The sequence below is a fragment of the Ictalurus furcatus genome, chromosome 2 (genome assembly GCF_023375685.1).
Source record: "Ictalurus furcatus strain D&B chromosome 2, Billie_1.0, whole genome shotgun sequence".
In the NCBI taxonomy this organism is placed as follows: Eukaryota; Metazoa; Chordata; class Actinopteri; order Siluriformes; family Ictaluridae; genus Ictalurus; species Ictalurus furcatus.
The window spans coordinates 14,214,183-14,231,563 of record NC_071256.1 but is presented as its reverse complement, the minus strand read 5'-3'; the positions used below and the strand labels follow the sequence as shown (position 1 = coordinate 14,231,563).

At 38.3% G+C, this 17,381-nt stretch overlaps 1 protein-coding gene across 1 annotated transcript in view; it reads left to right on the top strand.

The window, feature by feature from the left end:
- The window catches only part of slc2a9l2 (solute carrier family 2 member 9, like 2), a 131,960-nt gene that overhangs the window by 48,453 nt on the left and 66,126 nt on the right, over positions 1–17,381 (top strand). The window contains 2 exon segments of the mRNA XM_053649635.1: positions 8,315–8,460; positions 12,427–12,559. Coding sequence (XP_053505610.1) covers positions 8,315–8,460; positions 12,427–12,559 — 279 coding nt within the window.

Below are 17,381 nucleotides of genomic sequence, written 5' to 3'. Positions count from 1 at the left end.
AACTCACAATCATGACAAACCCAACATCTTAACCACTGAGCTACCCCATAGACAGAAAAGTGGGGTTCTCAACCAGTACTGAATTACACAAATAGTAGTGTGCTTCTCACTGTCCCTGTCAGTTGCCTGGGGTTCATATAACCAGTTATGTTAGTAACTAGCATTTTGCACTCCATTTAAAAATACAGTACAATGGGTCAATATTGTAAACAAACATTAAAGTATGAATGCTGTAATTATTACTTACATTAACTATTTGACAAGTCTGCTTCCAGTAAGATTTTTTATAGTGTTATCCAAGAAAACAGGTACAGAACTAGAACACAGGAAACAAAGGTTTAGAATTACATGACACAATAAGGCTTTACAACAAACAAATGAAAACAATGAGGTTAAATACCCAAAGCAATGAAGGCAAAACTAGATACAGGTGAATACATTAAGCAAACAAACCAATGATGAGATGGAGGAGACTAGAAGCAAAACAGGAAGAGAAATGAAAACAAAGTAAAATCAAAAGCAGTTGACACTGGCATGGGGACCATGAAGCAAAGCATGGAGGCACTAATTTCATAACACCAGTTAACCAAATGCTATGAACTCAGAGTTTTAGGACACAGTGGTATGAATACAGAGTGTGCTAGTGTTCTCTCTGACAATTATGGAGCACTACTGTGAATATAGAGTGTGCTAGTGCACACTATGAGCATTAGGAGGCCTTATAATGAATGTACAAATTGAGCTCAGCAAATGTGTCCCAAACGCTATTCCCTTTATAGTGACCCAGCCAGTATATCAGTAACATTAAAGCTCTAGGATGTAAGCTTGTCCTCTCTGGTAGTAAAGTGACATTGTGAAGCGACTGTATTTGTGGAATAACATGGAATAAAAGGTTCTCCAGAAACTCATGCACCAAAAGTGAAAATAATATCTTATTTATATCTTATAAGGAAAAAGAAGGATACTTAAAATTAAAATGATGGCAGAAAACTAAATTTGCAATACAATGAACTTCTAAAAGACATCAAATTAAATGTCTACTACAAAGTAGCATACTCAGATATGGAAACTCTAGCAGTGATAATGGAAATATTCTGGCTAAGTTTGTTAAAAGTAATCAAAGACTCATTGGGAAACATCTCACTATATAAGTAGCTGAAAGGATTAATAATACTTTTACAGTGTTCTTTGAAAAACTATATTCATCACATCAAACCCCAGATTAAATTTAGGATTTAATTTCTCAACAGTATCAATCTACCAAAATTAACTGAGGAGCAAACAAGTAAACTGGACAAACCAATAGCACCTCATGAGAACTCTAAGGGCTGAAATATATGCCTAATAACAAGGCACTGTCATGATTCCCCCTTGAAGCAGCGTGCTCTAAGCACGAATGCGCGAGCACCTGCTTTTCCATTGTTGACAGTAGTGACATCTGGACACGTGTGTTTTGTTTATGTTTCTGTCATGTCTCCTCCCTGTTCTGTCATTGGCTGGGATTTCACGTGTGTCTGTATTGCCCTCAGCTGCTAGCAGTTTAGACGTTGATCATGTCTACATATATTCCGCGCGCCTCCCAGCACACAACGCTGAAGATTATCGTAGAGTTAGATTAGTTCGTTTAGTAGTCATAGTCACATTCCATGTTTAGAGTTAGTTCACGCTGGATTATCCGCTCCCAGTTCCTCGTCATAGTTCATGTTTCTCGTTTTGTTTATTGACCCTTTTTCCGTGACCACGGCCTTGATTCATGTTTAACCCTGTGTATGCCTGTTTGCCGATCGCCTGACCTTCGCCTGTTGTGGATTACGTTTATGGATCACGTTTTGGATTTGTCTGCCTGTCTCTCCTTTAAAATAAACACTGTTCATACTGCACTTGCATCCGTCCTATCTCCGCTCCGTCACATACGTGACAGGCACCATGACCTGATGACTTTTTTACTGAGTTCTATAAGCACACTTATTAAACACCATTGTTTAATAGACTAATAACTGAAATAAAACAACATGAAACACCCTCCTTTTCCTCATGGTTCTTGTTCATTATCACTCATCAATCCAGGCACAAAAATGATAAGCAGGACCTTAGCTACCAGAATGGGAAATATTACCTTAAATTTGCTATAAATCTCTAGTTTCTCTATAAACTGGACCAAATCCACTGTCTCAGATGCTGCAATACATTATCTTATCCTCATTAAGCATGAATCACTTTTCATATTTGGGCATTAAGATATCTTCCCAGCTGTTAGAGCTACGCAAACATTCCTATCACTCTCTTTGGAAGAATATCTTCTATAAAATGACACTGCTACCAAAAATAAAATACTCGTTTTCAGTGATGCCTGTTCAACCCCTTCTAATCACTAGACTATATTATCTCAAGGTTCTTCTGGAACTGTATACTGCCCACAATCCTTTTAAGCACCCTTCATATATAAAACTTGTGGAGGCCTCAAACTCCCAACTTCAATACATAGTCTTATGCTAATAGCTTAATCAGAGTGACAGCCTGTGGATAGAAGCACAACAAACACTATGTAAGGAAATTTGAAGTTCAGCTCATCAGCCTATTCATCAGCCTAGTACTCAAACACCATCTCGGTTTCAAAAGCCCAACGATAGCAGCAACTCTAACAGCTTGGTGGAAATTTCACAAGCTCACAAACCCACTCTCACTAACCAAATAAACTCACATATGGCACAATTCTTATTTCCTAATCACCAAAAAAAATGCCAAACTTCACATGGGTAGAAAAAGGTATTACATATCTTAAACACATCTTTCAGAACAGCACCTTGGTATCATTCTCTCATCTAATCTAGAATCATGGCCTTTGGAATAACCAGTTTTTTGAATTTCTACAACTTGGATCAATCACTCGTTCATTCATTCATTCAACTTGAGTAAAAGCTTTATCCTGATTAGGGTTGCAGAGGATGTGGAAACACTGGACGTGAGGTCGGAATACACACAGGATGGGACAGCAGTCCATTGCAGGGCACCATGTGTACTGTAAACACCTTCATATCATACTCATTCACACCTAGGGGCAATTTTTAGAGTAGCCAGTTCACCTGTCAGCATGTTTTTTGGGAGGTGCAAAGAACATGGGGAGAACGTGCAAAACTCTGCACAGACTGTGAATCCAGCTCAGGATCAGTCCGAGGACGGTGGAGTTGTGAGGTGGCGATACTACCCATCGTACCACTGAGCGGCTTCACTCCCAATGTGCAACTGTAACCGGTCCGTTCTGCCTAGCCCGGCTACACTGCGTTGTGTTCTGGTGCACAATAGACACTGGACACTGGCGTATCTTCTTGAACTCAGGTTTATTCGTCCCGCAGACAAGCTCAACGTCTCTTTAGAGTTCAGAAAGAGCAAAATGTCGTCATACAGGGTTTATCTTCATGACACACCTCTCTCAGTCAGACTCTACACCGACTGACGATGAACCGGAAATGACACAATACGTCTGCTACCAATTAACAAAGAACGCTATAACACAAATAAAGTACTCCCAACACCAAGAATAGCAAACTATTAAATAACCGCGAAGGATTTTGGTGAAATTAGTACATCTTACAGCGTAACACATGCCATGAAAAAAAAAAAACTAATAAAAAACAATAAATTTTATTTCCTATATCTGTTACACAACCACACAGCCGTAACCATGCCACACTTCTGTTTTTCATAAAACATTTATCATATGCTGAAAAATGTAAGAGAAAATACATTTGATCTTCCCTCATCAGTATCAGAGAACTCTAAGATGACCTGACGATCAATTCCTGGACACATACTGTTGTTATTATTATGCGTTTAAAGATCTGTCTTATACAATGCAAAGTACTCCACAGAAAACACCATATAAGGCTAAACATGTTTCAAATGAGCTTAATTGTTACAGAACGAGACTTGGACAGGAAGTATGCACAGGAGGGAAGTCTTTATTTGATACTTAAGCAGAGGACATGGAACGGAAACACTAATTGAACTAAGGCCTGAACATTCCTTAAACTAAGACGTGAACGTTCTTTAATCCAAGACATGAACGCTCCTTAAACTAAATCATAAACACTCCTTAAACTATGGTAGGAAACACTCATCTAACTTAGGCATGGCATGAACACTCCTAACTAAGGCATGGCATGAACACTTAACCATGACATGACATGAACCCTCAACAATGGCATGACTTGAGCACACAACTATGGCATGGCATAAACACTCAACTAGGGCATGACATGAACACTCAACTATGGCATGGCATACACACTCAACTATGGCATGACATGAACACTCAACTATGGCATGGCATAAACACACAACTTGCTTGGCTTGGTGTTGCTTTGCTGCAACTCTTTAGCTTTGTCTGTCTTAGTCCAGTCCCGATTCGCGTGGGTAGATTCAGTTTCGTTTAGTGCCGCGCGACGTGCGCAGCAACACGAGGGGTTTAAATAACTAGTCACCACTCTCTTAATTGCTGACAGCCGGCAACACTTGACACAGTGGTAGTGTCCATGCGCATCTCAAGCACGTGCGCGCCCTGAAGCCGCTCGTGCACATTGTCTCCTCAGCGCCCTCTGCTGGCGCTATCGTGGCATTAATATACTCACATATGTACACATTGCACTCTCCAAACAACAACATACAGTAGATGACATATGGTGCTGCATACCCATTCAGATTCTTTGGAAACAAATCACTAGTCAATTATCCCTCCTGCTGAGGCACTTTATCTGCTTGGAAACACATCCCTTTGAAAAGAGCACTTCTTACAGCACTAAGAAAACTATCCCGAGGAATTGGAACTCAAATAGCGATAGCATCAAGTATATTACGTGAAGTATAAACAAACAACCAAAACTGTGAAAACAAGAGCCATAAACCTGAACAGAGGATACAAGGCAAAAACATGCAGACTACAGGCGCGACTGTGGCACACACAAATACAAACGCTTGACAACGAGACAGTGAAAACTTGCAAAGTGGTGCTATTCGAGGAGAAACGAGACACAGGTGAGAGTGATTGAGACATGTGACTTGCTGGACAGAAAGAACTCCATCAATCAAACCTTCTATACATCGTCTACATCAGTCCAAAACAAAACTGAATTTGCATTTAAACACCTCTCATCGTTAATACACGTTGCTGAAGCGTTAACCTTTACTACTAAAACAAGAGCAACCAATCACAACAAGACTGGACCACTAGAGCCACATTACATTACACAGCCACTGCCATATCACAGGCCTTCATTAAAACATCCACTTTGCACACATCTACAATATCTACATTATACACTCATTGTTATTGTTATTAATATTACTTTGCCATTATGATCATTACTGTGGGGTCTTTTTTATGATATTTATTTTTGTCCTATGATGCACTCCATAGTGTTTATTTTCTTAGTGTTGGTTTCCACCTTCATTTGTATGATCCCTCTTTACTCATTACTCATAACATTAAGTCTCAGTGGACTTCTGAAGAGGTGGTTGGTTCAGTCCCAGAGCACAACACTTTTGTAATTTGTAATGCAAGTTGTGCAGATAGAATTCAAGGCTGTGTACAAAAACGCATAATGCACACTTAAGTTGGGACATGGTCGAAGTATTCTCCACTGCTCAGTATTATGAATAGGCCTGTATTGATTATTCTCTGCTCACAATTATTATTTTATTATTTAATTCTGAATTTAAAAAAAAAAAATGATTTCATCATCTAGAACTCATGGCCTAAAAACTGACAGGAAAATGAGCATTTCCACCATGTCAGCTTTAAGGAGAGTAAAGAAGGGTGAAATAAAGTTATCATCTGTTATAATATAACATAAGCTCAGACTCTTTCTCACTCCTGTTTGGCTGCAGCTCCTGTCTGCCACCATCTAGTCAGACTTTTTTTGTGCCTAAAGCTGGGACATGATCACCTCTGACATATCCAAGCTAGTGTATGATGTATGCATACAAATAAGCTGCCGCATGTCATTACCTGGATGATCAACGACTGTGTTTATGTTTTGTGATACTTGTTCATGAGTCCCTTGTTTGTCGTGAGCAGTTAAACTACCCAATGTCCTTCAGAAAAATCCTCCAGGTCCTGCACATTCTTTGCTTTTCCAGCATCTTCTGCATATTTGAACCCTTTTCCAACAGTGTCTATATGATTTTAAGATCCATATTTTCACACTGAGGACAACAGAGGGACTCATACACGACTATTACAAAAGCTGCAAACATTCACTGATGCTCAAGAATACAATACGATACATTAAGGGGGTGTAAACTTTTGAACAGGACAATCGGTGTAAATTGTCATTTTGTCTTCTGGGAGACGTAAATATCTTATGTAGCTTCTGAAGGGCAGAACTAAATGACAAAAATAAGACCTTTTAAACAAAATAATGATAATAATAATGATCCCTCATTATTATTTTTATTATTATTATTTTAATTATTAACATTTTGTAGATTCTGCAAAGCATATGTAAACTTATGACCTCAACTCTAAACCGTCTCCGTGCCAGCATTCACAAATCACATTAACAGGTCATAAGCATGAGCTGTTTTGATAGATATTTAAAGCCGGAATTGTGATTTGTGCACATTTTTTGCTTTTTGTCTATTTTTACACATCATTCAGGTATGAAACGTACTGTAGCTACTGTACTGTACAATTCATCAGAATTGGAGATTGCATTGTTGTTGTGTGATGAATCGTCATCAAGTGATCTGATTTGGAAAAAGACTGATGTGCACGGTCCAGTGTCAGAAGGGAAAAACAGGAGACAAAAATGAATGAAAAATTTACTTCCTTTCTTCAGCGAATTTTATTTAAATAGTTTATTTAGGCTGCCAATGTGATTTGAATAAAAATGATTAGTGGCTTCTTTTTTTAACACTGCTGAGTTTCTGCTTTTATTTATTTATAAAAAATACTTTTTATGTTATTTTATTTATTTATTTCATGTCAGTATTGGTCCGCTCCACTGTATAAGCAAGAAAAACACCATCACTGTCAGCGTGCTGCGCTGGATGTGTCTAAAACCATCAGATTTAGTGTTGTTGCTTTATTGTGAATATGATTCAGCCATAAACAATCAACACTGAGTTAAAGTCTCCAGGCTTTTCCATTACTGCAGTCATCATCACAGAGTGTGTCTGTGCGTGTGTGTGTGGGGGGGTGAGCGAGCGAGAGGGTGGGGGGATGGGGGATCACATATACGAGCAAAAATTGGCTTTCAAATGGGCTCTGCAGTGCTGTCAGTGTGAGACCACACACACATACACACACACCGTGCACTGTTAGACAGCAGACAGAAGTACATTGTACAAGCTAAGTACAACTTTTGAAGCTAGGTTGGTGTGTGTGTGAAATCTGACATGCCATCTCAAGTTACAGTTAGCACAGTTATTTGTGCATGCATTGGAGGCTGGTAGTGGTATTAGATGGGAGAGCTGAAATCTAATATCCTTCAATAGCGCAGCAATGAATACTGTATTTAAGGGCTGAACAATGCATCACGTTGGAACTTATCAACGGCGTTTAATAATAAGAATGATTAACTATGATTAACTATTACAAGCACTCTTAAAGGCAGCTGCAGAAAAAAAAAAGTTTCATTCAAAACCAACAAACACTAAACTTACGGTTCTGTTGTATGTCCTTTTTGTATAATTTGTATTTTGATTGGACGATGTGTGCTTAGTCCAGTGAACCCCAAAAACCCTCTTCCTTGAGATCTCCCTTCCTGCAAATTTCATCTCCAACCAAAATCTAACACACCTGTTTTAGTTGATCAAGGTACTGGTTAGATGGTCAGGTGGGCACGATTATGGTTGGAGCTAAAGTCATTTCACAAGTCATTGGAAGTACCTCCATCCATTAGGCTTGCTGCGCTACTACTCAGTGTTACCGGTGTTACACGGTGTTCGGCCGCACACCGATTACATCACCTGCCCACCGTAGCACTGCCCCCACTGTCAATTTGCTTTTTTATAGTAATAAAAATCATTTAGTTCTGTTTGAGAATGGACGCTACAGTTAAAAACTGAACGCGTCTGCTGAACGAGATCAGCAGGAGTCAGATTTTTCACAGTACTTCAGCTGGTATAGTATCATAAGATATGTTTATGGTATTGTGACAACCTTAGAATCAACTAATAAATATATAACCGCATAAATAAATACATTTGATCACTTTTAATAAAAGTTGTTTTTGTTGTTGTTATATATTACTTCTATACAGTCAAGTCTCATCAGGTGTTCCTCTCTGTGCCTTTCTCTGTCTTCGTCCCACAGGAGTGTCTCTTAGTGCGTTGCCGATGTATCTGGGTGAAATCTCTCCACGACAGTACCGCGGCTCCATCGGTCAGTTCAACGCCGTCTTCATCTGTCTCGGAGTCTTCACCGGACAGCTGTTCGGCCTTCCCGAGATATTCGGCCATGTGAGTGTGTTCATGATGACTGAGTGAGCGTGTGCAGCTGGGATGTACTGTAACAGGAAGTTACAGGAAGCTCACTGACTTTCTCCATCTATTTAAATACGTTTTTTCTTGCTCTGTTGTTCTGTGTCTGCATATATGGCGGAATTATTCTCGTAATGAATACGTTAATAGGTCAGATTTTACAACCTTTTATAACACACTCACCATCTCTGCATGTAGTGCTTTACGTCCTCCTTCGGATCACGCGTGATATGTGTGTGCGGTTGTCAGTCGTTAACATGGATTTATTTCTCCTAGTATATTTTCCAGCACACTTTCTAATTGGTTTAACATTTTAACACATGAAACTCGGCAGGTAACTTGGCATAACTGCATTCCTTTTTGTTTCACTGTAAATACTGAATAATTCAGTTCTTCCTGAAACGTATGCTTTAAGGCAGAGGCTTTTTGCAGCCAGGGAACTCTTTAACTCACTCAATCACTTTCAGTAACTGCTTTATTCTGATCAATGTGGCGGTGGATCTGGAGCATATTCCAGGAACACTGGGCGTGAGGCAGGAATACACCACGGATGTGACGCCAGTCCATGAACTTTCCACAGACAAAACACACTAGGTCTAAGTTGATGTTAGTTATCAGCCGACTTGCTTTTGATTGAATGAGATTTGGATTCAACACAATCGATTCAAGTGACCAGTTAAACTAGTAACTACAAGAATTCAATAATACAGTTGAGGTCATAAGTTCACATACGTCTTGCAGAATCTGTAAAATGTTAATAATTTTTTTTTTTTTTTTTTAAGTTAGAGGGATCATAAAAATAGCATTTTTAAAATTATTTAGTGCTGCCCTGAATAAGCTATTTCATATTACAGATGTTTACATATAGTCCACAAGACACAATAATAACTGAATTTATATAAATTAACCAGTTGAAAAATTTACTTACGCTTGATTCTTAATCCTGTGTGTTGTTACCTGGATGATCAGTGACTGTTTTATGTTTTGTAATAGTTGTTCATGAGTCCCTTGTTTGTCCTGAGCAGTTAAACTGCCCAATGTTCTTCAGAAAAATCCTCCAGGTCCTGCACATTCTTTACTTTTCCAGCATCTTCTGCATACTTAACCCCTTTCCATCAGTACCTATATGATGTTGAGATCCGTCTTTTCATGCTGAGGACAAAGGAGGGACTCATACACAACTATTAAAAAAGCTGCAAACATTCACTGATGCTCAAGAAGGCATTGTGTTTTGCCTTGCCTCGTTTATGCCTATTTGCCGATCGCCTGACCGTTTGCCTGTTTGATCAGGACTGGGTTTCATGATTTGGATTTGCCTGCCTCTCTCTTATAATAAAGCTCTTAACTGCATTTGCGTCCATCCTAACGTCCAATATGGGACAGGAGCAAAGATTTATCTTTATTAAAGATCAGATGATGTGCGTGTGCGTTCGTGCGTGTGTGTGTGTGTGCGTGCGTGTGTTCCCTTCCCAGTCCTATTTTATAATCCCATCGTCACAGTTTATTGACATTTGATGGCTGGTTTCCATAGTGATGTACTTTTACTGTTCTGTGTGTATATTTTTTTATTATCTACAATTCCCTGGGGCAATTGCTGCCGTTCGTCCTGTTTCCCCAATCTTATTTTATCTTTACTAAATTTGTTCATGCACATTTCCTTATTAAGTTTCAAACGTAATAATTTACAGTAATTAATTTGTGAAATTTTAATTGTATTTTATTTTTATCTAGATTAAATATCTTTATTGTAAGGGAAAAGTTTTTTTTCTCTGTATGTCTGTCTTTAGGTCTCTCTGTGTTTATTTTTGTTTCTCCATTATTGTATTTATCATCATGCCAAGAGAATCATCAAACATCAAAGCACCGTAATATAAAGTATAGGTAATATTAATGTCCTCAGAGAGGAATAGAAGCTCTCATTCTCTAGCGTTCTCTCTCTCTCTCTCTCTCTCTCTCTCTCTCTCTCTCTCTCATACACACACACACACACACTCACACTCAACTCAGTATTAAGTATTATGAGAGTGTGTCTGTGTGTGAGAGACGTATTTAACCCGCTGAGTGCTCTGCATTACTGAACACTTCAGAAACACACACTGCATGAGATAATCAAATGTAATCTCATTTCACAAGAGTGTGTGTTTCCATTCACTCAGACCCAATTTTTCAGTTCACAACACACACACACACACACACAGAGAGAGAAAATTACATGTTAAAAGATTCATTAATGTTGGCAGTGTTTGAGACTCAAATACACTTTAAATTAGAGAGGAGGGGTGAGACAGAGATGTAGAGTGAGAGAGACAGAGGAAAGACAGACAGACAGATTTAGGGGACGGAAAAGTTGTGTATTACTCATGTTGTTCATGTCTGTTTTTTAGAGTGTATTATTAATGGTGTAGTCATAACGTTCGTTTGTGTAGTTCTACATAATTGTTTGATATTGTATAGATTTTTTGGTGTGTGTTTGCTGGGAACCAGGTTTAACACGTTGCTGTTGTGTTATTATTGTGTTATTAGTGTTTACAAACGTACTGCAGTGTGCTATTAATGTACTATAGGAGTGTATATATATGGATTTGTTAGTGTGTTGCAGGTGTTTAACTGTGTCATGGGTGTCATTAATGGTAGAGATCGACCGATAATCAGTTTTCCCGGTAATTTTCCTGATATTTAAGCATTTTTTTTTCTATAATCAGTTATTGGTTTTGTAATATCGGAGCCACTGATAAATGGTGTTTTGAGAATTGCACACAGGACCGACTCTGAGGTGAGACGAGTCAACAACGGTGTGCGCAGGTAAAGTATACTTGCTTTGCTTTAGTTAATAAACTTTATTTAAACTGTATTTATTTATTAACATAGTCATTACTGTACAAATTAGATGTGTTACATAAATGCTTGATATGTGGTTGAAGCAGCTCGGCACTAAGAAATAGAGACAAACTCACGGAGTCACGTAATCTGTTTACCTCATCAAAGCTTTTATTTAAAAAAAGACATTTTAGTAAGAGCGCACTTCATTTATTTCTCTTCTTCTTCTTCTTCTTATTATTATTATTAATATTATTATTATTGTACTCTTTCAGACCCCTGTATTTATAGGTGTATAAATAAGAGTTTGTTTTTTACACAAGGAGGAAGTGAAATTGACAGATTGTTATAAATGAAACGGTTTGTTCAGTTCAGTTATGTTGTGTCAAAAACAGAAGTAAAACAATAAATAAATATTGGTTCTGCATGTCAGTTATCAGCCACATAAACTTGCAAATAATCGGTAGTGGTTATAAAAAATGATCGGTCGATTTCTAATTAATGGGTAACATTTTAGCAGTATTCAGTGTTTATTACGGAGTTATTAATGAATAATAAGTGAATAATGCAGGTGTGCTATTGATAATATTGCTTCGTGTCAGTGTTACAGATGTGATTGCTTTTTTTGCTATGAGTGTGTTACATTGAGAGTGTCATTGATGTGTCACAGGTGTGTTGTAGGTGTTATAATGTAATATGGGTGCTATTAATATTGTTTTAAGCTTCTACAAACTATTACCGTGTGTATAACGCTAACACAAGTGAGTTATTAGACACTACTGGTGTGTATTAGTATGTTGTAGACTTGTATAATTAGTGTTTATATATATATATATATATATATATATATATATATATATATATATATATATATATACACATAACACTCTACATTAGTATGTTAGTATGTTAAAAGTGTGTTATTAGGTGTTATTACTGTGTGTTTGAATGTGTGTTATATGTGCATAATTAGATATTTCTAGTCTGTTATTTGTCTGTTATAGGTGTGTAATTCCAGTTGTTTGCTTCTATAATCTTTCCCACAACTCTGCAGTCGTGTTTTGCTTTGTTATTGGTTTGTGTTTTGGTGTGTTATGGACATTGTGTTGGTCTGTGTGTGTTTTGCAGGTGAACAGATGGAACTTCCTGTTTGCCTTTATCGCAGTTCCTGCCATTCTGCAGTTGTGCGTTTTGCCATTTTTGCCGGAGAGTCCGCGATTCCTGCTGATGGAGCGCAGAGACGAAGCTCGAGCTGAAAAAGGTACATCATCTTCATCATCAGCAGCCACAATCAAAGTGACTTGGATCATGCCTGAGTTAACTAATTGCATGTAGCCTAATATCACTCTTAATGCACATATCTATGTCCCATTCACACACACACTCACACACCAATGTTAGCAGAGCTACCATGCAAGGTGCCAGCTTGCCATCAGGAGCAACTTTGGGTTCAGTGTCTTGCCCAAGGACACTTCGGTATGTGGAGTCATGTGGGCCAGGAATCGAACCGCCAACCCTACAATTAGTGGACAACCCGGTCTACCACCTGAGCCACATCATCACTATTATAACCACCATCATCAAAATCACCATCGTCATCACTATTATAACCATCATCACCATTGTCATCTCTATTATAACCTTCATCACCATCATCATCTGTCATTACCATCATCACCATCGTCATCTCTATTATAACCATCATCACCATCGTCATCACTATTATAACCATCACCGTCATCACTATTGTAACCATCACCATGTGATCACTATTATAACCACCATCATCAAAATCACCATCGTCATCACTATTATAACCATCACCATCGTAATCACTATTATAACCATCACCATCGTCATCACTATTATAACCATTACCATCGTCATCTCTATTATAACCATCATCACCATCATCTCTATTGTAACTATCATCACCATCGTCATCTTTATTATAACCATCACCATCGTCATCTCTATTATAACAATCACCATCGTCATCACTATTATAACCATCACCATCGTCATCACTATTATAACCATCACCATCGTCATCTCTATTATAACCATCACCATCGTCATCTCTATTATAAAAATCACCGTCATCACTATTATAACCATCACCATCGTCATCACTATTATAACCATCACCATCGTCATCACTATTATAACCATCACCATCGTCATCTCTATTATAACCATCATCACCATCATCATCTCTATTATAACCATCATCATCGTCATCTCTATTATAACTATCATCACCATCGTCATCTCTATTATAACTATCATCACCATCGTCATCTCTATTATAACTATCATCACCATCGTCATCACTATTATAACAATCACCATCGGCATCACTATTATAACCATCACCATCGTCATCTCTATTATAACCATCATCACCATCGTCATCTCTATTATAACCATCATCATCGTCATCTCTATTATAACTATCATCACCATCGTCATCTCTATTATAACTATCATCACCATCGTCATCTCTATTATAACTATCATCACCATCGTCATCACTATTATAACAATCACCATCGGCATCACTATTATAACCATCACCATCGTCATCTCTATTATAACCATCACCATCGTCATCTCTATTATAAGCATCACTATCGTCATCACTATTATAACCATCACCATCGTCATCTCTATTATAACCATCACCATCGTCATCTCTATTATCACCATCATCACCATCGTCATCTCTATTATAACCATCACCATCGTCATCACTATTATAACCATCACCATCGTCATCACTTTTATAACCATCACCATCAAAGTCACCATCATCTCTATTATAACCATCACCATCGTCATCTCTATTATAACCATCACCATCGTCACTCTTATAACCATCATCACCATCGTCATCTCTATTATAACCATCACCATCGTCATCTCTATTATAACCATCATCACCATCGTCATCACTATCATCACCATCGTCATCTCTATTATAACCATCATCACCATCGTCATCACCATCGTCAACTCTATTATAACCATCACCATCGTCATCACTATTATCACCATCACCATCGTCATCTGTTATCACCATCGTTATCTCTATTATAACCATCACGATCGTCATCACTATTATAACCATCACCATCGTCATTACTATTATCACCATCACCATCGTCATCTCTATTATCACCATGTCATCTCTATTATAACCATCATCACCATCGTCATCACTATTATAACCATCACCATCGTCATCTCTATTATCACCATCGTCATCTCTATTATAACCATCACCATGTCATCTCTATTATAACCATCACTATCCTCATCACTATAATAACCATCACCATCATCATCTCTATTATAACCATCATCACCATTGTCATCTCTATTATAACCATCATCACCATCATCACTATTATAACCATCACCATCGTCATCTCTATTATAACCATCACCATCAAAATCACCATCGTCATCTCTATTATAACCATCACTATCACCATCGTCATCTCGATTATAACCATCACCATTGTCATCACTGTCACTCTCTTCAATATTATTATAGTATAATTTGATAATAGACGCAAGTTTGTTAATGTCAGGTTGTAATTTCCGCCACTGTTAAAAAAAAAGAAAAGAAGGAAAAACACACTAAACTTGTTTTAATGTATATGACTGTATTATAATTTGGGCGTTTAAGGTGTTAAGGGTTTTTTTGTTGTTGTTTTTTGCTTCCTCTGTCCTCTTCCTACACACTTTTTTCTTTGTGGCTCTGCTGACTATTTCCACAGTGTATTTACATTTTTTTCTTTCAGGCCTGTTTAAAGCTTGCATGCAACCACACATCAGGGTCATAGATTAAACCCGGAGCTTTGGCTGTGTTCCAATTCAAAGGTCTCTAAAGATCAGTTAATGATTACAAAACAGTTTGTTAAATAAAAGTTAAAGCTACTTTTCTGCCTTTGTCTGAAATCAGAAAGATCATGTCAAGAATAAAACGGTTCAGGAGTACTGGGGGTTCCGTGATGGGCATTTGATGTGGTTCTCCCTTGTTTGAAGTTACTCCTTTTTTCTTTTTAAAATGTTTTTTTCTGAGATATTGTTCCCAAAAAAAATTCTTACAAAGCTTCTTGTCTGTGTTAAGTGCTTTAGGTCAAAGCAAGTTGTTTGCTTTAAACTCTTTGATTGAGTCTCTGTAGAATGGACCCGAATGACAGAATGAGGTCAGAAACCCAGTATTGTTGTCTTTATCTCTTTTGACATCATTAAATAATTGAGAAGCATCGCTAAAGGCTTCTCTTTAAATCCCTTTAAAGACTGTGTGTTTTGAGGCCTGGGTGAAGGTCCAGCTTTATAATGTCTGGGTGTTTAAGACCTGGCCAAAATATCAGCTCCTCAGGAGTGTGTATGTAAGATTTGGAGGAAGGCCCAGCTCCGTCAGACATGTGTTCGAGACTTTGCCAAAAAAATCCAGTTTCCAGCAGAGTGTTGACACTTGGCTATACTCCATTTTCCTTGGTAAAGCATTTGAGACTTGGCAGAAAGGCCAAGTCCCTCAGGAGTATATGTTTAAGACTTGAATGAAGCTCCAGCATCCTAATGGATGCAAGTGTTAGATTTAGAAGTTTGTGTTTGAGATGTAGTAGAACGTCTCTGTCAGGAGTGTGTGATAATTAATGGCACAGCTTCCTTAATAGCACAGAATCCATCTCCATCAGAGATATGTGTATTTGGGACTGGGTTAAAGATATAGCACTTTCAGAACCAAATGATTTTGTTGCCTAAAGAGTGTATGGTTGAGATGTGGAATAGGGTCCACCTCAGTCAGGAGTGCTTGTTTGAGACAGGCCTTTGTTAAGAGTGTATGTTTAGACTTGACTGATGGTACATCTTCCTCAGTAGCACATGGTTGAGAATTGGCTGAAGGTATAATACTGTCAGAAATGGGTTGGGGTTTTTGTTTTATTGCCTTGGCTGAATGTCCAGCTACCCAAGGAGTGTGTGATTGAGATCAGGCCGAGGTGCTCACTGCTTCTGTTTTCTTACGTCTTCCATTCTTTGAATGTGAAGTGAACTTGCAGATGGTCCGAAAAATCTATTGTTTTGACCATTTGTTTTAACACTTGTTTTAATGTTTTTTCCCCCCACTCTGTCTGGTACACTCAGCAGTGAAGAGGCACAGAGGGACTTGGGTCTGGGGGGGGCCTGAAAGGTCGTTGGCCACCCAGTACATCCCCATGTCCCAGTTCCTTACTTCTTTCTTCCAATTCCTAAAACAGCCGCTTTCACACAACTCACATTTTTGTGTTGACATTACAGTTCCGCAGAAGCGAGAAAAGCAAAAAAGAGGTCACGAGTAACTCCGTGAGCATAAGGAGCTTGAGAGATCCACAGAATAAACGTAGCTAGGACACTTCACAAAGCTGAGCTTTATGGTGGAGTAGCGAGGCATCTGAAATCCCTTTTGGAGTTTGCCTAAAGGCAAAATGTAGATGCTGCAAACATGTGGGAAAGCTTTCTCTAACCAAGTTAATCAAAGCTATACATTTAGAAGAAACCCAACACTGCTCATCACCCTCAGAACACCATCCTCACAGTGAAGCATGGTGGTGGTAGCCTGGTGTTTTGGGGATCAGCGGGGACTAGGAATCCGGTCATGATTTAGGATGGGATGGATGAATACAGGGCAGTGGTAGAATGAAAACCTACACTTGATTGTTTCACACCCCAGACTTCAATCCAGTTGAGAATCTGCCACAAGTATGAAAATTGAAGTTTACACTTTCCTGTCAGTCGGACAGAGTTAGAGCAGTTTTATCAAGAAAGAGTGGGCCAGAATCTCATGGGGCCTCATTTGAACGTAAGCCAATAAGCCAAACCTGGAAAGATGCAATAACCTCTGTGGGAGGCTGCAGTGGATGAGTTATTTCTGAGTAACATAAGCTGTGCCTTTGTCTAATTACCCCCATTTTTAACATGCTCATATTATTTACACATATTTACAAGACTCTGGTAATCTACTCTTCCTGAACTTTTCCAAAAGAAAAAGCTCACAAACCACAAAGTTATAGGATTAGCACAGTTAAGCG